The sequence below is a fragment of the Neovison vison genome, unplaced genomic scaffold, assembly GCF_020171115.1.
Source record: "Neovison vison isolate M4711 unplaced genomic scaffold, ASM_NN_V1 Scaffold_039, whole genome shotgun sequence".
NCBI lineage: Eukaryota > Metazoa > Chordata > Mammalia > Carnivora > Mustelidae > Neogale > Neogale vison.
Window position 1 is genome coordinate 22,083 of NW_025334843.1, and position 27,019 is coordinate 49,101.

The 27,019-nt window shown below is 53.6% G+C and overlaps 1 protein-coding gene across 1 annotated transcript; it reads right to left on the minus strand.

The window, feature by feature from the left end:
- Nucleotides 1-3,333: 3,333 nt before the first annotated feature.
- On the minus strand, nucleotides 3,334-9,093 carry LOC122897955 (programmed cell death protein 2). Its single transcript, XM_044236125.1, has 6 exons — nucleotides 8,782-9,093; nucleotides 8,115-8,357; nucleotides 7,629-7,760; nucleotides 6,403-6,506; nucleotides 4,669-4,782; nucleotides 3,334-3,927 (listed from the first exon to the last, which is right to left on the minus strand). Exons 1-6 carry the CDS (start codon nucleotides 9,056-9,058, stop codon nucleotides 3,769-3,771), a joined length of 1,029 nt encoding a protein of 342 aa, XP_044092060.1. The 5' UTR covers nucleotides 9,059-9,093; the 3' UTR covers nucleotides 3,334-3,768.
- Between the last annotated feature and the right edge of the window lie 17,926 nt (nucleotides 9,094-27,019).

A 27,019-nucleotide genomic window follows, 5' to 3' on the forward strand; every position in this document is an offset into this window, starting at 1 on the left:
TTGGTTTTGTCCTCTTTCTCAGGTGAGCAAACGCTGGCCTCAGCTGTGGTATTTGCCCCTCGGCCAGAGTCCTTCAGTATGAAAGCTGGGCTGTGTGTACAGCTTGGTGAGGGGTTTGTTTTTCTCATGAATATTACCTGGAAATGTGTAAGTTCTTGGGTTTTATTGTTTGGGTTAATTTGTCAAAGTTCAGAGGCAGGCAGTCAGAAAGGAAGAGTTCTTTCCTTCTCTCCCTTTCGCTTAGTTCCCCAGGTATCTCCCAAGCCCCCTTCTGTGCAGATTCTTTCCTTTCGGTCCCGTGTTTAGAACATACTAAAGCACTTGTTGTTTTATAGCTTTGCTGTTTTTCAGTCAGTATGTCGTGGAGTCTGATAACATCACAGATGTACAACACCCTCGCCTACGTACCTTTACGTATTTACCTGTTTCCTTCGTTATCGGCAGTGTTTGAGCATCATAAACAGTGCGGTAGGAAGCACCCTTGCATGCCTGTTTGTGATTCAGAGCAGACATTTCTGTAGTGAACATGCCTAGAGGGGAGCCGCTGCCGTCTATCAATCCAATATCCTCTCAATCCAGTATCCTCTCCTTCCACGCAAGAAAGAAGTATTTTTCCACATAATAGGTCTTCTCTCGGGTCTTTAGTCAAGTTTTGTAATTTTTTCATAGAGGGCTTCTGTATTTCATAAGTTAATTCCTAAGTATTCTCTGGCCCTGTTATGTTAATTTTTTATTACATTTCGATTCTTGTTGACATATTTCTTATTCCCAATCACTTTACTGAATTCTGAAGCTTTTCCCTGTGAAACAGCACACACAGACCTAACAGAACAAGCATTTAGCATAGCCTATCACTCAGTAGACATCCCTACAGCCACCACTCTGAACCTTGCCCGTGTCCAGGGGCCCCTCCTGTTCCAGTCCAGCCACAAAAACCCCCCCCCCCGCCCACCAATAACCATTAATCTTGAATTTTATAGTTATTACCTAAATTACTAACATGGGGTAGTCTTCCATTTAAAAAAAAATGCGTTTGTTTTAGTTCTTACAGTCCCGTTCCCTATCTTTTCATTTATTTTGTTTTTTTTTTTTAAGATTTTATTTATTTATTTGACAGAGAGAGATGACAAGTAGGCAGAGAGCTCTCCCGCGGAGCAGAGAGCCTGATGCGGGGTTCGATCCCAGGACCCTGAGATAATGACCTGAGCTGAAGGCAGAGGCCTATTAACCCACTGAGCCACCCAGGTGCCCTTCCCGATCTTTTCCTTAATATGTACAGCCAAATTTACAGCTGGTAGTTTCTTACAGTATGTGTTGTGCTATTTTCAAACACGTGGTGTAGTTAGTTCAGCATGTTCCTGTGTTCGATTTCCTGCAGATGAGCGGCTACCTCCAGAGGCTTGGTCCCTCTGTAAAGACTATGCAAGTGGCGTGCTCTGTTGTTAGGAATCCAGTGCCCGGTTGTCTGTCTTCTCGTTAATCTGTGAATTTGTTAGTGGGTTGCAAATGATGAAATTCTACTTATTTTCCAGTTGTTCATAGAATACTTTTTATAAAGTGATGCATTTCATATAGCAGGATAAAGATTGCTTCTTTCCCTTTGAAAGTTTTTGAGGTAAAATACCCGAGTTCTTATGTGTCCAATTCAAATTCCGGACTACAGAAGTTTCATTTAATCACATGTTTTTTACACTGAGAATCCTTAACGTTCTAAAGACCATGGACTGGAGAGTTAGGGAATCCCACGGTCACTTACTTCACCTTACATTTTACACGCAGCCGTCTCCGATCATACAACCAGCAAGGTGATGATCAAAGGCACTTACACACACTTATGTTGCGGTGATCTCTGAATTGTCCAGGGATGACGAGGCCAGCATTCAGTATCTGACCTGAAAGGACAGGTCAGTGTGTTGCTCTCTTGGCAGGGGTAAGCAGTTGGGTCAGGCAGCTTCTGAGCCAAACAGAAGTTTTGGGGGACAGTGGACTCTGTGGATCAGCGATAGTGAATGACGTCCTTTACAGGAACTTGCTGGGTGAGATGTGATCGTTTTAGAGTGTCTTTCAATGCATCTTGACATTTCTAAACTGAATTGCTCAGTGTTTTGTGTAAATTTTTGGTTTTAGGTTATTTCTATTTTGTGTTATTTTGCGTGTGATGGCCATCTTTTAACATGGATGCTAGCTGGCACTGGGACTTTCTTTCTGTTGATTTGGACTAGTCCGTAAGCAGAAAGACCCTATGAACCCTCACCCTAATTGCCAGAACTTGGTAGGGGTACACACCTCAAGAACAGCTTGGCTGGTTGTTGCCAACATGCCTGTGAGAATGTCCTCTATCCTCTAGTGAGGTCTCCAGACAGCCCTAATGGATTTTGTTCAAGTCGTTAGCAGTCAGGGCACTATTCTGCTTTGGGAAACGTAGGATAGTTCGCAGTGGGAAGACCCCCCACCACTAGCCCAGTTTTCCAGAAGCCACCGAGCTTCCCACCAAGTGTTGATTCTTGCCACCAGTTGATGACAACTCGTGATGTGTCCCTCCACTAGCCACCGGCTCTGTCACTGTATATGGGATTCTTAGACTTTGCTCTCCCAGCTTGAAAACTGTGACGCCATCCTCCCTCTTTACAGCCCAGTAACAGATCTCCCCGTCGTAAGGCGATACTTTGGTTTCTCATGTGGCGCTATTTCACACACACGCTGATGAACTGTATGTACATAGGTACACGTACAGCGGGGGCTAATCGACCAGGACTTCTCGTACTAAAGTGTAGTGACATCAGCTAACAGTGACATTAACAAAATGACGCACTTATGGCTAGATTAGCTATTGGTTTTCCAGTGCTGATCAGCAGCAGTGTCCCTTCAGGCTTGCTTTCGTGCTGGGCAGGCATCATTGGTGCTGAAAGAACTGGACGGTCACAGCATAACTGTGAAACGCTAGGGCTGGAAGGAGCCTTAGCACAGTCAACAGATTTAGCCGACCTCCGGGCCAGATTTCCCTAGGGAATTCCAGTGGCCAATTCCTGCCTCCTTCCTTAGGTTTATTCCCCGTGTGTACATTGGCATGAGGGGCGGGAGGAGGGGAGAAAGGCAGTCGTTCTGGCCTCGCATCTCCTGTCTGTGCGCAGCGCTGCTGGCTGATCAAGGTCAGTTTTAAAGGAGGGCTGCTCTCCTGGTGTCAGGTGTGCCCCATACTCACTAGCCTGCTGGGCTTCCACAAATGCTAGAGCTGGTGACGCCGACCTGATTACCAGTCAGGTCTCCTCAGGGTTTACCCACATAGTTTTTTAACACTGCAAATCTTAGTGGGGAAAATGCTCTGCATGATGATGATCTTAATTAGGCAATTAACCCATTTTTATTGTAGAAAGAAACACACATAGGCAAACGATTACTTCACGTATTCCCACCATCCTTGGTTAACTTGCTCACGCTAAGTATGTATCTTTCCAGATTTCTGGAGACATACACGTATAAATACTTTCCTAAAAATACAAACATACTGTGAGTATCTTGGTGTCCGCTGAAACCTTTATCTTGTGCGTATAGGTGCGTATCCTTAAGACTGCATTACCTTCTTCTGTAGGGATTCACCAGAACTTAATTACCTGTCACCAGACATTTTTGTTGCACGAGCATTTACATACCGTAAACTCATCTAAAGCAACATCTTTGTGCCTTTGTCTCTGCTGCAGTTATTTCTTAGGATAAATGGACTTGCAAGGCTTAAAAGACTATGAGCATTTTTAAGGCTTTGCATTCTCTTTAGGGTGTATTTGTTACATCTTGCTTCCAAACAAATTCCTCTGTGTAGCCAGTCCCCCGTCTGCAGTTTTCAGCACAGGTGAAGACAGCCAGGACACCCCAGTCGACACTCCTGCCCAGTCTGTCAGCCTTCAGGTGGTTGAGCAGCTGGGGCATGACCTGAGAAGAGGACGACACGATGAGAGCCCTGCGCTGCGGCAAGGAACACTGCTTTCAATGGACCTTCCTCGCCAGAGACTGCAGGGCCCCTGGTCTTTTTGCTCGCTGGCTTTGACACTGAGAACCAATTACTATTGGGTACAGTCTTCACAATTCCTTTTTTTCCTCAAGCAACAAGTGTTACCTACCCCTCTGTACGGTTAGCAGATCCACAGGACAAGAGCATTTCTACCTAACCCAAATGGATTGTGACCCTAAAAATTCCTTTTGAAAAACCATTTGTCTTAATGACTATATCCACCTGTTTTCCTAACAAATCCACAAACTAAGACCAAACCTTACTAAGGCCTCTCAAACGCTCCTGTCACCAAGTACAAAGACCTTAACTGCCGAAACGAGAAAAGAAGGAATATTTACAATTACAAGGGAACAAAAGGCAGACACTAAAAATCACGATGTCACCACACTGGGAGTCCAGAGGGAAGAAGGAACTACGTGCCGGTCAGCAGATGATGTCCAGAGACGAGCAGACTGACAAGTCATCAGAAAAAGCATTTAATTTAGCGCACTACTGGACGAAACTGTAAGACAATTTCCTCCAGAGAATAAACCCGTGGGTGGGACGCACCTTCCGTGGTAACGACAGGACCCGTGTGCGTGTATTACTTCAGTGAAGTTTTGAGGCATTTAGTAAGATCACTTACGGTGATTATATATTAAAGTAGTCATTTAAGGTCATACCTGGAATTCAAATATTCTCTTGGCTCCACAGGGGCAATTTGGAATATCCTTTTCTTGAGGGATATTTTCACCAGAGATCCAGACGGGTGCAATCCCTCTGCCGTATCTGAGAACCTGCAATCAGCCAGCATCGTGAGCAGATCTCCACCATCTCCTCTGAGCTGCCAGCACGACTGGTAATAACCTGGGGGACTGTGATGAACACTCCCCCCGAAACCGTTTTACTGTTCCCCCACCTCAGACCTGGCACCACTAATGCTTTTTCAGTGTTATCAAAGCAGGCATTTTAGCTTATCTGACTCAGGATACTAAAATCCTATTTCGTAGATAATACGGTTAGAATCTGAATCCTAGGAATGTTCTGTGAGGGTCCCACCATAATCCTGTTTCTCCATTACCAGCTTCTGAATCCAAAATGTAGCCCAGAGTCTGCTTATTTTCACAGTAAAAGGAACCTCAGTTAAAAATTTTAAAAGGGACCAGGGGTGTCTGGGTGGCTCAGTTGGTTATGCACCTGAATCTTGGTTTCAGCTCACGTCATGGTCTCAGGGCTGTGGGATGGAGCCTCCAGGCTCAGCAGTGTCTGCTCGTCCCTCTCCCCTCCCCGTGTGTGTGTGCTCTTTCAGCATGCTCTCGCCAATGATAAACAAAATGCTGAAATGAAAAATTCTCCCTTGCTCTGCCCCCCCCCGTCCCTGCTTGTACTGCTCTCAAAATATATACATATGTGTTTCTAAAGAAATTTAAAGGGACAAATGTTAAATAATAACACAGTTGTTTAGATAAATATTAGAGATAAACTGCATTGTAACTGAGTGGCTTTCCTAGGTTTTTTTAAAAGCATGTGCATTATCAGGGCACCTGGGTGGCTCATTGGGTTAAGCCTCTGCCTGGAGGTCAGGTCATGATCTCAGGGTCCTGGAATGGAGCCCTGCATCCGGCTCTTTGCTCAGTGGGGAGCCTGCTTCCCCCGCTCCCTGCCTGCCTCTACCTACCTGTGATCTCTGCCTGTCAAATTAAAAAAAAAAAAGTCTTAAACAAAAAGACATATGCATTACTAAAAACTACCTTCGCAGTGTTTAGGACCTAGGTCTGTTCTCATGATGTTCTTCCCCTGGGTATTTATTTAATTCGGCGACTGCTTTTTAGGCATTTAGCTGAACTTTCTTCAGTGATTAGGTTTAGGACGAATGTCTTTAAGGGGAATGGTATTAATGGAAGAACAGAGGTGAAGAAGGGAGACATTTGCTGAGCACTTACTATGTGCCTCCAATTCCCCTTTCATCCTCACAACTAACCTCTAATTTTTTCACACTGTAGATGCAGTTACATCAGAGCTCTTCATGTAACTCTAGAATCGAGGATTCTAACCAACCCCAAAGCCATTTTTCTTCTCACAAAACCAGTGTCTGTGTTTACGTATCATGTTGGTTTTACAAGCAAAAGGTTCCTGTTGGATAAATGGGCAAAAATACCTGTTCCTTTCTTGCTGCCACTGGCGCAAACTGCCTGTATTACAAGCAACATCTTACTCATCTGTGTCCAGTGCCGTCTTTAAAATACGGACCCCACATGACAAAGAGCATAATCTGTAGTTTTTCAGTAATTACTGACAGGATCAGCAGACCATCTGGGTGAAGAATTCCCACTATAAGAGACTACCTTTATCGTAGTTACTTCTCAGGGACTGTACCCTGAAACCACCGCCTGAGAAGAACACAAAAAAGAGTTTACCTGTTCTGGCTCATGGGCTATTTTAGTTTTAAACTTCTGGAAAATTTTATCTTCCTTGGATTCGTGTTTTGCCATGGAATCCAATTCCTCCTCAAGTGCTTCACCTGAAAAATACCGGCACAACTGTTACGGCAACAGAACTAGTGCCTATGACCTGGTACTTCCCACATGCTGAGGGCAGGAAATCCCAAACAACCGAGATCGCAAATGCCCCATGTTCCCCACAGGCTATTTCCTATTTTAATACCTTTTGTTTTCACTACTGCCCTTAAGCTGCCTGGCCCGTCCCCGGGTCACGTTCACTCAGGTCTTCTCCCAGCGGGTCTACTCAGTCCGCCATCGCGCACTCTGTGTTCTCTCTGCCCACTCCTCTCCTGGAATCCCAGCTCTCTGAACCACTGTTGTCCTCAACAGGATTTAATCTGTGTTCCATGGACCAAAGTCTATTTTTGTTATCATCAGAATAGGAACTATAAACCAGTAAGGTGATATTCTAAAGACTTCAGACTCTAAAACCCAATTTTGTGGTAGTTAAGAGCTCACATTCTGGAGTCAACAACACGGGAGCTCAAACTGCAGTTCTGAATCTTTAGCAACTTTGGTTACATGACCATGTTACCCAGAAAACCTCAAATTCTCAATGCAAAATGAGGTACAGTTTCTAACTCCCTGTACTGCTCCCAGGATTTGTAATGAGATCGTGCACAAAAAGCCCTTGATGCAGAGTAAGACCTGGACAAATGCTGGCTACTAACCCTTCTCTTAGGTATCTGGTCGACCTAGATACTACATTTACCATACCATCATCACCTCTAGGTAACCTAGAAAATTGGGTAGATGAGAGAAACATTTAAAGGGCACCTGCTCGCCAAACACTACGCCAAGTGTCTCCCATGTTTGACCTTGACTTGAGAAATAGATCTGGGATCCAGAGGAGCTTGCCAGGTTTACAGCATCTTGTGGAGGAGCCCTACCCAAATGACCACCTGGATACTTACCCTGACATATCTTCATCAGAACCAGAATCCACCTGACACATATGCCAAGGAGGAGAGGGATAGGAAGGGTACAGTCACGTGACAGTGTTTGAGAATCACAGGCTACAGGACTCCAAAGTGAGTTCACTTCCTGTCAGTACCGACCTCTCTTTCTGACGTACTGAGCCTTTTCTTTCCAGCCTTTTACTTAATCACTTAGTGAATCAAGTTCTAAATCTGGTTCCTCACCCATGCTCCCCAAGATTTCTGATTCATTTTCTTTTTCAACAACTTCAGGGGTAATCTCATCTTCTGTTTCTATTACAATTTCAAATTCTGGAAAAAGGAAGTTGTGGTCTGGAATTGTTCTGTCCAAATAATCTGAAACAAGAAAACATAACTAATATCATTATTAATCATACAGTTTTAAAGAGGATCCAGTCGTCTCCCGTTTCTAAAGTATATTGCATGCAGCAGCCGTTTTCCCTAATAAATCAACCCACACAGTCCCTGCAATTTAGGTCGTGAATTAAACGCCTGTATTAAAGCAAGTTTGGGACGTAACTGAGCAGGCAGGACCTCAGGGCTCCTCATCACAGAGGTGTCCACGGTATCCCTTACTAGGGTTCTGAAAAGCAGAATGCCTTCTCTAATCTTAACTTTTAATCTCAAAACAAAAACCTTGGGCTGACCGAGGCCACGAAACTGAGCTAGGACTTCCGATGAGCCGCTCACCGGACTGTGTGCAAGCCTGCTTGTGGCCGGATCTCCAGTCCAGAGTCTGGTGCTCCCTGCTGCAGTAATGTGCCTTGTGGCATCTGGAGCACGTTTTGGGGCCTAAACAGCCACAAACCCTGCAGAGATGAGCCCCGGACGGGAGCTGGAGGCGCACGCGGTCTCCCGTCTCTGCAGGAGGGTCCTCGGAGGGCGGCTCGTACGAGTAAAAGTCGTTTTTCCTGGGCAGCTGATTCCTAAAAACTGAGAGAGGAGGAGGAGGAATGTCAGTGTCACCGATAGGACAACCCCGCATGTCGGAGCCTCCGGCCCCCGGGACTGAACGGAAACAGAGAAACGGGAGCTTTTTGACTTCAGGGATCGGATCTTCTGTCGGGGCACGAAGCCAGTTCGGCACCGCAGCAGTCGGAGCCGGTCTCCGTCGGGCTCCGGGTTCCGACTCCGGGTTCCGTCACGCGACGGCAGAAGGGCGGGGGCGCCGTGCGGGCCCGGCTGTGCGGACGACGGTCCTTGCTGTCGGGGGAAGCGAGGCGCCTGCCTCGGCCCGCACCGACGCGCCCAGGGGAGGCGGCGGGGGGGCGCGCGGGACCCCGACACTCCCCGCCCCCGGCCGCCGCGCGGGACTCCCCCGCCCCCGCCCCCGGCCCCGGCCGCCGCCGCCGCTCACCGCGCAGGCCCGCGCAGCACGGCGGCGCCCGGCAGCAGAAGAGGAAGAGGCCGCGGTGGAAGGCGTCGGCGCGGCCGGGCAGCGGCGCGTACAGCTGCAGCAGGAAGACCAGCGGGCGGCCGCACAGCGCGCAGGCCAGCTCCTCCGGCCCCGGCAGTCCGGCCGCCCCCAGCCACGCCGGCCGCCCGCCCACCTTGCTTGGGAACTGCTCGCTGCGCAGCCGCCACGCCGGCGCCGCCTCCACGAAGCCCAGTTCAATCGCACCGGCGGCCGCCATGCGGCGAGCGGGGCCGGCGTGCGCAGGGACGCCCTCCGCGGCCGGAAGGCGGAAGTCATCGCAGAACCGGATATCCGGAGCGGGGGTGGGGGGGGGAGCGGGAGCGGAAGCTGCCCGGGAGAGGGGGCGGGACTAAGGAACTGACTTCCGGCCCCGTGATCGGGGGCGGGGCGAGGAGTTGAATGATCCCGGAAGAGGCGTGTGCGAGTTCGCCGAGGAGTTCGACGGTGTCTCGAGTGTCGCTTGTGCCCCTTCTCCGCCTTTGGACGTGGGGCCCTTTGCCACGTCGGACACGGTCTTTTATTTTTTTAAGTAAAAATGGACAATAAGATTCCAGTTCCAAATGCAGCAAGTCTGGCGCTTGGCAGCCTGCCGCGGAGCCCGTCCCTGCTCCTTCGAGGGCGGCCCCCCCGCCGCGCCGGTGACCCGCGGGGAGGGCCGGGCCGGCCGCGCCGCGAGCGAGTGGAGCCTCGGCCCCGCCGCTTCTGTTTCCAGGGGTCACTTTGTAGCAGAGTTGCGTCTGCGTTTCCTCCCTTCCGAGAGCGCGTGTCTGATCCTCCCCAAACTGGAGCGTGAAGACGCGGGGACGGTCTTCCGTCTCGGGGTCGCGCTGGGCCGGGCTTGGCTGCCCGGAGGGCGTGTGGGTCCCTCGTAGAGTCTGGAGCAACGAGATTCAGTTCTGTTTTGCTGAAGGAGAAACAACACGAGAATGTTTATCTTTTACAAGTTTTTAAAAGATTTTATTGACTGACTTGCGGGAGAGAGCGCGGAGTGAGCGAGAACACGCTGAGCAGGGATCCCAGCAGCCTGGGACCTTGACCCGAGGCCCCCGGGAGCCTGAGAATGTCTATTTTTAGCAACTAGGTTCTTGAAATGGAGGAAGCCCCCTCCCTTCCAAGTAGGGTATTTGTAGATGTGAACTGCGTTCTGAGGGAGAAAAACCAGGTTCTTCTCTGTCGGTCGAGGTCCGGGAACCGTGCGTAAAAGCAGATCGTTGAAGAATGTTCTGCTTCACTCCAGGGAGGACTGCCTGCTCCGACCCAGTTTTACCCATCAAACTTGTCCTTCCAGCAGTGCAGCCTCAGATTGCTTAGAAAATCCAGTGACTTTTCACACCTCCCGTCTGTGACATACTCTCCTCTCTTCTGATACACATAATTCAATCATATGAAGATGAGATAATACCAGAGACACTCCTTCAAAACAACCCCACTTGGGAGATCTGTTTCAGTTCCTACTGTAGATCCCTCTGCTTTTTATCTTTAATGACTGAACATTTGTTACTTGGAATCAGTGTGTCACGAATTGTAGCATATGTTTAGTGGGCAAATGTTCAGATCTGTCTGCCCTTCTTTTCCCTAATTTACTGTCAGATCAGCTGTAGCCTATGGCTCGGCTTTAGTTTCTGTCTTCATTACAATGGATCTGAAAACATCAGCTTTCATTTCAGAAATCGATACCATCTCCACTCCTCTCCCAAAGTCTCCAAGTGGATGTTCTCCAATGTGACCTTTCTGGCTAAAGAAGCCCAGAGCCTGCCCCCTTGAAGAAGGTATACATGTTTAAGGCCCCCAGCTCTGGGGTCCTGCTTCCAGCTTCTGGCAGTGAACCTCCTCATGCCCTGTCCCCTGTCCCTATAGCTCCCTGGATCTGTTCTTGCAGACAGTGGAGAAACCCTCCATGGTGGGACACAGGGTCACCTACTACATCTTCACTGACCAGCTGGCTGCTGGGCCCATGTGCCCCTCTGGGAGAGGCAGATGTTGGTGGTCCTCATGGTAACCACAGGGTTACCTACTATGTCTTCATCGACCAGCCGGCTGCCAGGCCCGTGTTCCTGTCCGGGAGGGCTGAAAGATAGTGGTCTTCATGGTGAGACACAGGGTCACCTGCTACATCTTCACTGACCAGCTGTCTGCCGGGCCCTTGTGTCCTCACCAGGAGGGCTGGAGGGTGGTAGTCCACCTCCCCACACTGGCAGGTTGTGTCCGTGGAGCACATGGTGATGGTCAGCTGCTTCTGCGAGCAGGACTTCCTCCGTGAGGTGGACGACTTGGTGTGCAGGCGTAGACCTGAAGTTCTGTGATGACATGGGTGTGGAGATCCTGTCCCCCCTCTTTGGCACCCTGTACCCTAGTTCCTACTGGGTAGCCTGCAAGGACTTCAGCTATGAGTGCCAGCCGTAGTCCCAGGCCCACACCCCCAGGGATCAGGGAAACATTTACTACCTGGGGCCTTTTTTTAGGGTATTGGTGGTGGAAGTTCACTGACTGACCTTGGCCCGTCACCATGAGATGCAGGGCGACCTGGCCAGTGGGATGGAGGCCATGTGGCATGACAAGAGCCACCTGAGCAGGTACCTGCTGGATCACAAACTCACCAAGATGCTATCCCCGGAAGACCTGTGGGACCTGCAGTGGCTGGGCTGTCCCTGGAGGACCTGTGGGACCCACAGCTGCTGGACTGTCCCTTGGAGAACCTGTGGGACCTGTGGCTGCTGTGCTGTCCTCTGGAGGGCCTGTGGGACCTGCAGATGCTGGGCTGTCCCTGGAGGATCTGTGGGATCCGCAGCTGCTGGGCTACCCACCACCCCCTCCCCCATCATGAAGAAGCTGAGAGACATGGCTGTGCCCAAGAATCACCAGGACACCAGGAACATGTGAGGGGCTGCCCCCGTTTCCATCCAGGGATGCTGCCAGTGGAGCCATCAGAGCAGGTTTCTTCTTCCGTCCCTTTGAGGGAGACTGTGAGGCCCAGATGTCCAGGGCCCCCAGCCACACCTGAATATGGAAGGCCTGCCTGGGGACACAAGTTCCTCTCTTTGTGGTCACTACATTTTGATAGCTTCTGGGTCATTGGCAACTGTGAACAGCTCCAGTTTTATATCAGATGTTTTTCTGTGTCAATGCTGAGCAATCATCTTTAAAAAGAACAGTCGAGAGAAAAGGTTTCCTCCCTGGTTCTAAACAGACACATCTTGGTGGGGCTGGGAGTGGCCCTGCAGCCACCGTGGAGTCAGAACGGGCCCTGGCTGGGTCTTCCCTCCCAGTCCCATGGGGCTTCAGGGTCAAGGGTGTGCCCAGCCACCTGTTAGACCCCCAGTCCCCTGACTGCCAGAGGCCTTGGCTGTGGCCGCTAGCTCAGCCTCCAGGAGAATGGAACCCTCTGGGTTATACGTGGTTCCTGCCTTGGTTTTAAGCGGCTATTTCTGTGCTGGTATTTGTAATGGCTCCGCCGGGATGTGCATCCTGTTGGGACTCCTCAGTGCCCACTGGTGGGTTTGCACTTGTGCCCCCATCTGCCTGCACTGTGTCTTCGAAAGCATTCACTGAGTGCCTACTGTGAGCTCAGTCACCAAGGAGGGGCAGAGTGTGAGAGTGAGAACTAAGATACAGGATCCCTGCTCCAGGGCCCTCCTGGGACTCCCGATGACCCAGTCCTCCTGACTCACTTCTTTCCTACTGTGGTGTAACAGACATGTAACCGACTCTGTTAAGCATGTTTCAGGGTCAGTTCAGTGGCAATAAGTATGTTCGCTCTTCTGGACCGGCCACCGCCATCCACTGCCATAACTTTGTCCTCACCCCAAACTGATCTCTACTCACCCTCACCCTAACCCTCCATCTCCCCTCCCCTGCCCTGGCACCCACTAGCTCACTGCACCTCTATGAATCGGTGCTCTCCGTCCCTCACAAGTGGGGTCCTTCAGTATCAGTCCTTTGGGGACTGGCTTATCTCCTGTAGCATAATGGCCTCAAGGTCTGTCTCCATGAGCCTGGAGCTGACCCACTTTTCCCCCAAAGGCGTGGCTCAGTCCCTTCCTGTCTACGCCGAGCCTCCTCAGTCCCCTCTGTCCCCCTCGTCTTCCTTCTCAGCCTGAAAATGATCCCAACCAATCTGCAGCTTTGAAGACATGTTCAGTCCAGATGCCAGGAACATCCCCCAGGGGTCTCAGGCCTCACCTACCCCATCTGCCCATGTGAGGCACCTGCACCCCCCACCAGCTGGCCACCTGCTCCTCCCATAGGTGTCCCCATCTCAGGAGAGGGAAACACCAAGTCCAGACCTTTGGAGTCCTCTGTGACTTCTCGCTTGCCACCAACTCTCCCAGGAGTGAGGTGGCTGCCTTCAGATGCTCCTCAGTTACTCCTGTGCCTCTGGTGTCTTCCTGGAACCCTGACCTGGCTGTTCTCAGACAGTTCGCCCAGCGGTACCTGCACTTTCTGGGAGGTAGATTTGCTGGAGTCCACAGTGTGTCCTGGTGCCCCACCTTTTTGAAGGCACATTGTCGGGGCTGTCCGAGGACCCAAGACTGTGGGTCTGTGGCCTGGAGGGATCTAAGCAGAGCTGGTGGGGTGGGAGGGCTGCGGGGCACAGAGGCGTGTTTCAGAAAGCTTGCCATGGTCCCAGGCATCCTACAGGTTTTGCATCAAAGCCCTGAGATCTTTAAAATGCCAGCAGTGTTCCAGTGTGGGCCAGAAAATCACAAGTCTCTGCACCCAACACCACCTAAACTATTGGCCCTTTCTTGTCACTTGAGCTGAATACAAAGGATTGGGAGTGGGAGCTTGAGGGCAGGTCCTGAGTCAGACTTTGTGTCTGGGGCACAAAGGCCATCCAGACAAGCTTGTGCCGAGCCTGAGGAGGGGGCCTGTGTGGAGACCCCAGCTGCAGACACTGCTGTCTCCTGATGCCCCCTCAGCCCACCCCAGTGCACCTGCTGCTGGGAGAGCCCCTGCCCCCTCCTCTCTGTGGAGGACTCTCTCTTGCTCCAGGGGTGCCTCCTCCCCTGCCAGTCACTGCCAGCCTGCAGCATGGGAGGGTAGATACCCTGATGACCTCCAGCCCTGGGGACAGAGCCAGTGCGGGTGGGGTGTGGCCTTCCAGCTGGCTTGAGCGCCAGGCCCCCACCGTGCTCACTCTCCTGTGGGCTCAGTGGACTACGCCCTCCCTTAGGCTCCTTAGGCCCAAGCCGTCCCCTGCTCAGGGACCATTCTTGGCCCAGGCTCCACACATTGGGATTGGGAGCAGATCATCTGGACCTTCTGGACTTGTGCTTCCATGCCCATGACACGGGCACAGGCTGGCCTCACAGACTCGTCAGAGGAGACCCAGTGCAGGAAGATGCAGGCCACTACATGGGAGGTGCCAAGTGACCCCAGAGGGAGCACCCAGGCCTTGCACAAAGCACCAGGCTCAAGGGACCCAGAGCAGGACCTGGGCACCAGGCCACAGGGCATGGGGAGTCCTGGTGGGGAGGCCCTGGCGAGGGGTAGGAGTCCATGGAAGTGTCCCAGAAGAGGCAGGAGACAAGGAAGGCAATAGGACTGAGCTTCCCCGGAGGTCGATGGAAGAGTCAGAGGATCACACAGACCTTTGGGTAAGCTCAGAGGCCCTGGAGATGTTGGCTGAAATGTTATTTGATTAGAAAAGATGTGTCACAAACCCTCAGTTAACATTGAATGAGTTACTCTTTGTTGCTTCTAGGAATCAGTGTGTATGGGCCATTAGAACTCACACTGCATGAAGTCTAGGATATATTTACTTTTCATCATATTTCAGGACTAGATTTTTCCTGAGGAAATGCTAAGCATGTGTCTTTCCATTCTTTTCTTTGTGGAATGGGCCTCTGTTTTCAGGAGCAGATTCCTGGTGCTCATCACCACTGTGAGACCTGAGGATGACCCTTGTCACCCCCCACAGTGGATGTGACCACATGGGTGAGGGGTGCTCACTGATGAAGCCCCAGTGCTCAGTACAGAGCAGGGACCCCAGATCCTTGGCTGAATGAGGGAGGGCATGCGGGAGGATGGGAGGGAGGGAAAGAGAGAGGGAGGGAGGTTGGGACAGAGGGAGGGGAGAGAAGGAAGAGGATGGGAGGGAGGGAGGGAGGCAGGGAGGGAGAAGATTGAAGTCAGGGAGGGAAGGGAGGGGTAGAGGGGAAGGAGAGAGGGGGGAATGAATGATGGACTGAATAAATGAGGTAGGTAGGGAGGGAGTGAAACCGCAGAAGTTGGTCCACACATCAGGAGCCATTATTTTGGGTGAGATCTGAGGGAATCACAGCTCAGTCCCTGAATGGTGGCTCGGGGCTGGTCCATCTGTCCTCCCAGTGCTGACCTTCCTTCTCCTGGCGCGCTGTCATTCTGGATCCTGTCTACGTCCTCCTTCAACTATTATGAATGTCCCCAGAAGCAGGGTGGCAGGAGTGGGTTAGGAGGGTTAGGGTTAGCCATGATCCTGTGCCCCAGACAGCACTGAGAAAGTAGCCCCAGGACATTGTGTCATGAGGACTGGGATGAGGATCCCCTGCATCTCCTTGGGCATGAACACTGTTCCATTCCCTGCTGTCTCCACCACTGCTGTGCCAACTACTACTGAAAACACATCCGTGACCCACCGAGCCAGAGTTTCTGGGGGTGAGTCCCAGGCTGAGCCCTGCTAGGTGATAGGTGCACCTGTGGCCCGGGATGGGCGCCGCTCACTGTTGTCCTGGACAGGGGTGCCTGCCCCCCTTCTCTCCAGGGGCCCTGCATTGGACCTCTGCTTCCTCACGGTCTCCCCAGGGCTGCTGGACCCCAGACCAGATACCTGCCAGTCCGAGGGTGACCAGCACTGCCTCCCCAGGGTTTCCTTTGCCTGAGTCCTTCCCCGGGAGCTCCCGCATCTCCTGACACATACTCCCTGTGTGCCTCTCCTCCCCCTTGAACTTGCACGTGTCTAGTCTCTGTCCCTTGTCTCTGTCCCTGTGGGACCCAGTGACTTGGAGCATGGATTGGAGCAGACCCATGGGAGACCTTTCTCCGGCCTAGGGTTGGGAGCGATGCTTTTGCCCTCTGCCGTGTGTCTTCCAGCTTTCTGCATTTCCCTGGTTTCTGTGTGGGCCACAGGAGGAAAGAGCCATGTCCTGTCTGGGGACAGACTCTGGTGTCCCAGCAGGAACAGGGGCCTTGGCCCCGAGATTGTGCCCAGAATTCCTAAAGGGGTCCCTAGGAGGACATCTCCTCTGTAATCCATTGGGCATCTCAACAACCAATAAGGGAAATTCTATGTCAAACAGAGAGAAGAAACAGAAACCAAACCAAACCAAACCCAACCCCAAAGAAGGGCCCTTTGAAAATAGGTGCAGACACAAAGGCACCTATTGAGGGATTCCACTTCCAGAAACCTCCAGAACACGTGCAGGACCAGAAAGAGAAAGCAGCTTAGGGTTGCGAGGGGCCAGGCTGGGGGAACAAAGGGCAGGAGGGCTTGGGCTCAGGGTCTCGTTTGGGGAAGGAGGTAGCCTGCAACGATGTTCTGTGGTGTGGTGGCCCAGCGTTGGGAATGCACTTCATGCTCACGACGTGTTCAAGGGAAAACAAGAACTTTTATTTAAAATAAATAATACACGGCATACAGGAGATGGACGGCGACGATAACGGTGACTCCATACAGGAGAGGAAGAACACAAGGGGAGGGGATGAGAGATTCTGGGGGGATGTCGGGGTCAGGGGATGGAACTGCTGGCATTTTTATGGGGAGATCTCCCCGCAGAGTTGTGGGCCCTGGATGCGGGTCTGGGAGTCCCGCAGGAGAAGGTGTTGGGGCAGGGTTTGGGCTAGGGACAGGGACAGGGTCAGCAGTAGTGGCCAGTGCAGGATCCAGAGCAGGAGCTGGGTCAGAGTCAGGAACAGGAGCACAGGCAAGGTCAGGGAAAGGGGCAGGAGCAAATGATCGGGACTGGGTCTGGGGCGGGAACAGGGGCCTAGGCAGGGCCAGGAAAAAGGGAGGTGTTCCTGGCAAGGCCAGGGGAAGGGATGGCAGCAGTTGAAGGGGAAGACGCAGGGGCAGGGGCTGGTTCTGGGGCAGGAACAGGGGCTCAGGCAGGGAAATTGGAGGCGTTCCTGGCCGGGGCAGGGGCAGGGGCAGGGGGAGGGGCAGGGGCAAGACCAGGGGTAGGACCTGGGTCTGGGGCAGGTGCAGGGGCAGTGGCCCTGGCAGGGAAAGGAGAAAGGACAGGGACAGGGAAAGGGGCAGACGCAGGGGCCGGGGAAGGGGCAGGAGCAGGAACTGGGGCAAGTGCATTGGTGATGACTGGTGCAGGGTCAAGGGCAGGAGCTGGGTCTGGGGCGGGAACAGGGGCCTAGGCAGGGCCAGGGGAAGGGATGGCGGCAGTTGAAGGGGAAGACACAGGGACAGTGCCTGGGTCTGGGGCAGGAATAGGGGCACAGGCAGGGAAAGTAGAGGCCTTCCTGGCAGGGGCAGGGGCAGGGGCAGGGGCAAGGGCAGACTCAGGGGCAGGGGCAGGGGCAGGGCCAGGGGCAAGAACAGGGGTAGGACCTGGGTCTGGGGCAAGTGCAGGGGCAGTGGCCCTGGCAGGGAAAAGAGAAAGGACAGGGGCAGGGGCAGACGCAGTGGCAGGGGAAGGGGCAGGAGCAGGAGCAGGAACTGAGGTAAGTGCATTGGTGATGACTGGTGCAGGGTCAAGGGCAGGAGCTGGGTCTGGGGCAGGAACATGGGCACCGGCAGGGAAAGTGGAGGCCTTCCTGGCAGGGGCAGGGGCAGGGTCAGGGTCAGGGACAGGGGCAGGGTCAGGGTCAGGGGCAAGAACAGGGTTAGGACTTGGGTCTGGGGCAGGTGTAGGGGCAAGTGCAGGGGCAGGACCTGGGTCTGGGGCACGTGCCCGGGCAGGTGCAGGGGCCGTGGCCCTGTCAGGGAAAGGAGAAGGGATGGGAGCAGGGAAAGGGGCAGGGGCAGGAGATGGGGCAAGTACAGGGGTGATGGCCGGTGCAGGGTCAAGGGCAGGAGTTGGGTCTGGGGCAGGAACAGGGGTACAGGCAGGGGGAAGGGAGGCTGTCCTTGCAGGGACACGGAAAGGGGCAAGGGAAAGGGCAGGAACAGGGTTAGGACCTGGGTCTGGGGCACGTGCCGGGGCAGTTGCCGGGGCAGTGGCCCTGGCAGGAAGAGGTGAAGGGATAGGGGCAGGGGAAGGGGCAGGGGCAGGAGCTGGGGCAAGTGCAGAGGTGATGGCTGGTGCAGGGTCAAGGGCAGGATTTCAGCCTGGGGCAGGAACAGGGGCAGAGGCAGGGGAAGGGGAGGCTGTCCTGTCAGGGGCGCGGGAACGGGCAAGGCAAGGGGCAGGAACAGGTGAAGGACCTGTGTCTGGGGCAGGTGGAGGGGCAGGTGCAGGGGCCTTGGCCCTGTCAGGGAAAGGAGAAGGGATAGGAGCAGGGGAACGGGCACGGGCAGGAGCTGGGGCAAGGGCAGGGGTGATGGCCTGGGAAAGGTCAAGGGCTGGAGCTGGGTCTGGGGCAGGAACAGGGACCCAGGGAGGGGTCGGGGAAGGGGTGGGCCCAAGGGAGGATCTGGGTCAAGGGCCAGAACAGGAGCACAGGCAGGGGCAGGGGCAGTGGGAGTCGCTCTGGCAGGGCCAGGGGCAGGGGGAGCGACAGGAGCAGGGGTGAGGGCAGGAGCAAGAGCAGGAGCCAGCTCTCCCTGGACAGCATCAGCATCTCCGTGGGCAGGCGCCCGGGCACCTGTGGGCTCCCGGTCTCCCGCCGAAGTGACTCCAGACACCATCTGCCCCTCCCGAGTTGCTGAAGTTGGGAGTGGGTCTAGCTCCTCCGCTGGAGAAGCTGGGAGAGGAGAGAAGGTCACCCGCGGGCCTGCCTCTCCCTGTGGCTTTGCAGAGACCGAGCACAGCCCGGGGTCTCCCGGAGAAGCCACAGCCACGAAGGAACCCTCCCCGGGACGTCTCCCCGACTGCAGTCCACCCCCTGGGTGCTCCGAGCCAAGTCGAGGGTCCCGGCCCCACAGCAGCCTGTGGGGCTTCTCCCTGTGGGGCCCAGCACCGACCCCTCCCCACACAGCCACAGGCACCCCACCCCAGCCTTCTCACCCTCGGACTTGGCCTCCGTGCGCTCCGTGTCCAGGCCCGCAGTCCAGTGGAGTCCCGCGGGCAGTGGTCTGGGAGGTAGCGGAGGCCTTCCCAGGGCCGGGGACTCCGGGGTCGGGGAGGAGTGCGTGTCTTCCCGCCTCCTTCCTCGTTCATCCGTGGCCTGCCAAGGCAGAGACGGGGAGTGTGCAAGAGGCGTCAGAGCCCTGCCCGGCCGTACCCACCGTCCCCCTGCCCAGTGCCCCTGCCTCTCCCAGATCCCACGCAGCAGACCTGTGTGTGCACAGCCCCGCACCTGGGTCGGTGACCCGTCCCTGCAGGGTCTCAGGATCAACCCTGGGCAGAAGGGTGCAGCCCCCACACCCCGTCCCACCTCGCCAGCCTTAACCTGGGGTGTGAACATGACCTGCCCACCAGGCATCTGACCCCTCATCAGCCTGCTCCTGCTCGGGGCGTCTCCACCCCCGATGAGCTCTCTTCACACACACACACACACACACACACACACACGGGGAGGAGACCTAGGCCTACACAGGTCAGTCAGAAGGTGTGGGGCTGTCTGACTCTGAGCCTCCCGGGGTGTCACCTTTCGATTCTTTTTGCCAAAGGGCCAGAGTCGTCGGGGAAGCCTGACACGACCTGCCCAGTGAGGGGACTTGTCGGGCGGGCGAGCTCCCCTCTGCCTGCATCCTCTGGGCTTCGGTACGCAGCACCAGAACATGTCGCTTCCTTCAGGATCTGCCCAGAAATGAGCTGGGCAGGGGGCTTTGCTCTGGAATGTGGGTGCCTGGATACGTGGGTTCCAATTCCGTTGGGCTCCGTCGTCAGGGAAGTGAGGTCACCACTGCCTGGGGGCTCCTTACCCGACTTCCTGCTCCCACCAGAGCTCCCTGAGGGCGCCCCTCCCCCAGCTGCTCAAGGCTCACCCTCCACACCATGCCCTGTCCATCCAGTGGCCCCCACACAGCCTCCCCACAGCCCCTGGGAGGCCTGGGTGCAGCTGTTGTCCCCGCTGGGGGGGCACAGAGCTGGGTTCAGACCGGGCTCCTGCTCCTGCCCAGGACTGTGAGCCCGCACACACCCTGTGGCTGTCAGGGCCTCCCCAGTCTCCCCGTCTGCACGCTGGGGGTGTTCTGGCTTCTCCTTCTAGGGATGCCATCAGGGGTAGGACCTCTCCATTCGTTCCATCCCCGCTCTCCCAGGAGGCTGGTGCACACACTTGGCCAGGCACGGGTGAGCCAGGGGCTGGGCGGGGGCATGGAACACAGCCCAGAGGGGCCTGGATCTGCTCTGGGATCCAGGCCAAGCCACCCTCCTCTTGCCTGTATCCCATCCCCCGTGGCAAGGTTGCAGAGCATGGCTTCTGACCTTGGTGACACAGACTTCCCGGGGCTCCCATTAGGTTGAGGTCCAAGGGCCTCGACTGCGCCCATGTGCTGGCCAGCCCCCACAGGGGACCCCGGGCATTCCCGAATCCGTCCTCCCAGGGTGGATGGCCTGTGGGACTGAGAAGGGGACAAAATGTTTGGCTGTCATTTCCCAGCCGATGGAGGAAAGTCTGGGACTTCTGGTTCCCTCTCTCCTGTGCTCAGTGTCTGTCTCTGTCTTTGTCTTTGTCTCTGTGTCTGCGTCTGTCTCTGTTCGTGTGTGTCTCCCAGGAGCAGGATCTGTGGGCTCCAGGGCTGATGGGAGAAACCTCCGAAGTCTCCCTTGTCCCTGTTTCCCTCTCCTGGGCTGGTGCTTGGTTCCTTGCTAAGTAAGGCCTTCTCACCCTGAGCAGGGCACTGACTCTGGAACCTCTTCCCAGTGGGGACCCTGAGGCTGCAACAAGGAGGGTCCTGCCCTTGGTCCCCAGACCAGGGGTCTAGTGCTCTGCCACATTCGGCAAGCCCACAGTGTCAGCCCCCCGAGCCTCCAGGCTGTCTTCTGCTCAGAAGGACCTCGAGGGAGTCCAAAGCATTTTCCCAAGACTGGGAGCACAGTGGGTCAGGGATAGAGATTCAAGGACAACAGGCTCTTCTATAAGCCTGTGGGAGACTAGGGACACCCTGTCTCTATGGCCCCATTGATAGAAGAGTAAGGGGAGGCCTTCGGTGTTGTAGCCCTGTCCACACGGGGAGGGGGTACCTTTTCCTACTTCCAGTAGTCCAGGGTGGTGATGGACACCAGGCCCCAGACCCTGTCCCCACCCAGTGCCCTGGCAAAGCCCCTGGGCCCCTTGGGCCTCTTGACCATCAACCCTTCCTGTCTCCCCTCTCCATGCTATGGATCTCGGTTTTTGCCAGGAGTCCTGAAGCCCCTGACCCCATGGCCCAGCTGTTTCCAACCTCTTTCTTCTTTCCCCCTTGTTACCCACCATTTTCCCAGGGTGTCTCCCCCTCTGACCCTTAGCTGGGCAGTGTGGTGTGTGTGTGCGTGCGCGTGCGCTCGTGGGCGCGCTCAAACACATATGCCTCTAGCTGTCTGGAGATGCCCGAGGTCATGTCCCCACATGGGATGGAGTGGGTAGCTCTCCCCAAGGATCTGAGGAGCTCTCACCCTCCAAGCAAACCTCATGAGAGGGTCAGGGCTTGCCTAGGACTGGAGGGAAGCTCTGCTCCTTGGACTCTGTACCCGTCTTTTGTCCTGGGACAGTCCCTGCCTCTCTTGAGCCCAGGTTCCCAACTATCCCTGAGGATTGGTCATGGAAATGCTTGAACTTGGCCGTTGCTCCAGGGGTAGGCGGAGGTGGAGGAAAGGTACACCAGGTACACAGACCTCCATTCCGAGAGGGCCAGGTGTACCCAGGAGACCTGCACACAGTCCCTGTACCATGACCCAGCCTTGCAGTGGATGTGTACGCGACCCATGGCTCTGTACCTGAGTGGTCCCTCATGTGCCCTCATCACTGCCAAGTGCTCTGTGACTTCAAAGTCTGCTGAGCATCAGAACCGTGCCTACCCTGGGAAGCAAGGCTCAGGGTGCAAGGCCAGGTTGGTTGGACATCTGGGGATGCAAAAGTTACTGATTTCCCCCCACCTAGCTGGTCTGGAATTCAGACTCCATTACAGGGCCCAGCTAAATGCAGGGTTGAGCCAGAGGACTTGGCGACACCAGTGGAGGCCTAGTCAGGGCAGGACGAAGATCAGTCTACCCCTTCCAGTTCTCCTCCCCTCCTTCTGCTTGTCTTCCTGGCTGTGCCCTGGGACAGAGGTCTAGCCTGTCCCTGGATTCAGCCCTGGCTAGAGTCAGAGGGGTGGGAAGGAGGGCAGGAAGGAGGGGGTCACCACCAGGATGCCCAAGTGTGAGGGTGTTGTTACCGTAATGAGGGACCCTGTGGACACTCATGGATTTTTAGCCATGAGCAGTGGCCCCAGGACTCGGCCCCTGCCCCATCCTTCACCCTCCATGAGGTCCCGCATTTCCCCCAGCCCAGTCCTTGTCTGCAGCCAGTCCTCCCTCCAGCCCCAGGGAATTCTGCTGCTCCAGGAGGCTTTTAACTCATTACAAGTTGGAGCCGTGCCAGCCCTATGGGGCCTGATTTTAGGTCCTGGAGTCCCACAGTGAGGAGAGGTTATGTGGCACAGGAGCAGGGAGAGGGCAGAATGGACTCTCCCTGGGGGCCATGGCTCCCTGGTCTGCACAGACCCTGTTGTGTGCTGGCCCCTAGGGCACCCATACTCCAGCTCCCAGGCAGGCTCCGGAAGGGACACCAGAGTGTGGCTTGTGCTAGCTCAGACTGTCACTCTGTCCTATAGCTACAGCCTGTCCTGCCAGCGGGACTCCCTCTCCCAGTTGGTCAGCAACACCCTCAGAGCCAAGAACAGCCCATCATCCAGCTCAGGGGCCAGTGTGTGGCCGGGCAGGCAGGGGAGAGCTCACCCTGGGCTCAGGGAATCCCTGGCTGGGCTAATGGTGGCTCGGGAGGGCTGGCCTTCCAGCCCCTCTGCTGAGCAGCCCTGTGACTGGAGTCATTTGCCTCCCCTCTCTGGGCCTCACTCTCTGCCTCTGTGCAATGCAGTGATCCTGAGTGATCGATCACTCCTGTGGCAGGAACATATGGGATGCTGGTGATTGACCTATTGTGGGCACAGGGTCTGGATTGCAGAGTGCTGCGGGGGATGGTGCTCAGTGTTGCCAGTGAGCACCCCTCCTCCCCAAGCCATTCAGCCCTTCCACGCAGCTGTCAGGCCCCTGGGAGGCCACACTCCTGACACCAGGTCCCTATGCGTGGCTCTTCTTCAGCAGTGGGACAGGGTGGGACCGTGGAACACGGGGTCATCTCCTCACTCTGAGGGCAGGAGAGCAAGGAAGACTTCCCCTGAGGGCCCCCAAGGCCATGTAAGAGGGGAGGTGGCTGCCCCCAAGCAGGACATTGAAAATCTGCTTCTGTTAGAGCCTGAGAACTGGGGTTTGGTTCTTTCACTTGCTGGGCTGACAAGACACACACGCTCTCCATGACTCCTCCTTGAATGAAGAGCTCTCGCAGGGTCCTGGGCGTCCTGGACTTGGGAAGGGGGAGGGGCCGGTCCTCTCTCTGGCTCCTGAAGGAGACCCGTCGTCTCAAAGACAGGATTGTTTCTCGTCATGGTCCTGGGCCAGAATGGGAGACAGCCCCTTACGGCTCCTGACTCTGGGGCTGAGGGGGCCTTTCTCAGGTGCAGCAATGCCCACTGAAAGTGGGGGTTTCAGGAAGAACATATGCCTGGACCAGGTCCTGCCCCAGGGTGGTGGCTGCCTTCTCCAGGTCTGGAGAAAGAGGGACATCCTCTGCTTCTCTGGGCGTGGGGTCCTCTGACCCATGAGCAGGCACTGGAAGTTTTCCAGTCTGACTCTGGAAGTGCACCAGTGGGTCAATCACTAGCCACACATGAACACGGACAGCATGCTAAGGAAGTGCCAGAGGTGATCCTGTGCCAATGGCCTGTGGTCGGCGGGCCTGGCAGCTGCAGTGCCCTCCAGTGGACCCCCTTTCCCTGGATGGGAATCCCCCTGGAGTCTCTGTCTTCAGCGCTCTCTTCCTGCTGGTTTCAGGACCAAGGGAGAGACTGGTGTGGCTTAGAAGCCTCCACCCCTGCCTCCCTCTGTTCGCACACATCACAGAAGGAAGTCCCATCTGTCCACTGCTAGAGAAGGCGAATTCCTGGGTCAGGTGGAGCTCAGGTGCCTGAGGACAGAGGGTCTCCTGCAGTTCCCCCGGAGAGAAGAGTGATGGACTCCCCTGTCTGGGAGAATCGTGAGCAGCATCCTTCCTAGGCCACAGGGGCACCCGTCACCTGGCAGTGCTTATACTCCGACTCACCCCTGGAAGCTCTGGCACAGTTTTTCATAGATGTATTTTTTTAAAAGATTAATTTATTTATTTGACAGACAGATCACTAGCAGGTAGAGGGGCAGGTTTGGCGGGTGGGGAGAAGTAGGCTTCCTGCTGAGCAGAGAGCCCGATAGGGGGCTTGATCCCAGGACTCTGGGACCATGACCTGAGCTGAAGGCAGAGGCTTTAACCCACTGAACCACCCAGGTGCCCCTCATAGATGTATTTTCAACAGAGTTCAACACAGCGGTGGTGGAGATAGCGGAGTAAACAACGCCAGTGCTTGTGGGGGTGGATGGTGCCTCAATTAAGCCACGGAGTCTTGATTTTGGCTCAGGATGTGGGATCGAGCCCAGTGTAGGGTCTGTGTTCAGTGCAGTTTGGGCTCATGATTCTCCCTTCCCCCTCCTGCCTCTCCCACCACTCTCATGCCACACACTCTCTCTCTGAAATAAATGAGTAAAATATAAAAATGGCATCATACAGAATGCACTTTAAAAAAATTATAAAGAATTGAACATTGATTTTGCCATTTTAAGCATTTTCAGTATAAAGTTGGCAGTGGTAAGTGTGTTTACACTGCTGTGAAACAGAGCTTGAGAGCATTTCATCGTACAATCTGAACATTATATCTTACAAATCTGAACTTCTTTTCCCATTGTTATTTGTTTTTCACGTAGAAAGCACATTTATTTATTTATTATGCTCAGTTAGCCACATATAGTACATTAGATTTCAATGTAGTGTTCAATGATTCATTAGTTGTGTATAACACCCAGGGCTCATCACAACACAGAGTGCCCTTCTTAATACCCATCACTGTGGTATCCCATTCCCCTCCCTTCTGTAAGCCTCAGTTTGGTTTCCAGAATCCAGGGTCTCTCATGGTTTGTTTCCCTCTCTGATTTCTTCCCACTCAGTTTTCCCTCCCTTGCCCTATGGTCCTCCATGTTATTCCTTACGTTCCTCATATGAGTAAAACTGTATGATAATTGTCTTTCTCTGGTTGACTTACTTCACTCAGCATAACCCCCTCCAGTTCTACCCATGTTGATGCAAATGGCGGGTATTCATCCTTTCTGATGGCTGGGTGATATTCCATCGTATACATGGACCATATATTCTTTATCCGTTCATCTGTTGAAGGGCATCTTGGCTCCTTCCACAGTTTGGCTATTGTGGACATCGCTGCTATGAACATTGGGGTGCACATGTCCCTTCTTTTCATTCCAGCTATATGTTTAGGTAAATAGCCAGTAGTGCAATCGGTCGGTTGTAGGGTAGCTCTATTTTTAATGTCTGAGGTACCTCCATACTGTTTTCTAAGGTGGCTGTACCAGCTTACACTCCACCAGGAGTGTAAGAGGGTTCCCCTTTCTCCACATTCTTGCCAACATTTGTTGTTTCCTGTCTTGTTAATTTTTGCCATTCTAACTGGTGTTAGAATGTGGTGGCACCTCATTGTGGTTTTGACTTGAATTTCCCTGATGGCTAGTGATGTGGAGCACTTTTTCATCTGTCTTTTGGCCATTTGTATGTCTTCTTTGGAGAAGTGTCTGTTCATGTCTTCTGTCCATTTCTTGACTTCATTATTTGTTTTTTTGGGTGTTGAGTTTGATAAATTCTTTATAGATCTTGGATACGAGCCCTTTATCTGTAATGCCATTTGCAAATATCTTCTCTCATTCCATGGGTTGTCTCTTAGTTTTGTTGACTGTTTCCTTTGTTGTGCAGAAGCTTTTCATATTGATGATGTCCCCAAAATTTATTTCTTTTTTTTGTTTCCTTTGACATGTCTTTTTCTTCTTAAGATTTTTAATTTATTTATTAGAAAGAGAAAGACACAGGGAGAGAGGGAACACAAGCAAGGGGAGTGGGAAAGGGAGAAGCAGGCCTCCTGCTGAACAGGGAATCTTATGTGGGGCTTGATCCCAGGAATCTGGGATCATGACCTGAGCTGAAGGCAGACGTTTAATGACCGAGCCACCCAGGTGCCCCTAGAGACGTGTCTTGAAAGAAGTTGCTGTGGCTGAGGTCAAAGAGGTTACTGCCTATGTTCTCCTCTAGGAATTTGATGGATTCCTGTCTCACATTGTGGTCTTTCATCCATTTTGAGTTTATCTTTGTGTATGGTGTAACAGAATGGTCCAGTTTCATTCTTCTGCATGTGGATGTCCAATTTTCCCAGCACCGTTTGTTTAAGAGACTGTTCTTTTCCCACTGGATATTCATTCCTGATTTGCCAAAGATGGGTTTACCATAGAGTTGAGGATCCATTTTTGGGTTCTCTACTCTGTCCCATTGATTTATGTTCTGTTTTTGTGCCAATACCATGCTGTCTCGATGCTCACAGCTTTGTAATACAGCTTGAAGTCAGGCATCGTGATGTGATGATCCCAGAGTTGGTTTTCTTTTTCAACCTTTCCCTTGTTATGTGGAGTCTTCTCTGGTTCCTGTTTGTTCCAGCTCTTTGAAAAATGCCCATGGTGTTTTGCTAGGGATGACATTGAACGTGTAGATTGTCCTGGGCAGCATAGATATTTTGACAATGTTTATTCTTCTAACCCATGAACATGCAATATTTTTTCCATCTCTTTGTGTCTTCCTCAACACTTACTTTCATAAGTGTTCTGTAGTTTCTAGAGTATATAGCCTTTACCTCTTTGGTTAGGTTTATTCCTAGGTATCTTATGGTTTTTGGCGCTGTTGTAAATGGAATTGATTCCCTAATTTCTCTTTCTACAGTTACATTGTTAGTGTATAGAAAAGCAACTGATTTCTGTGCATTGAT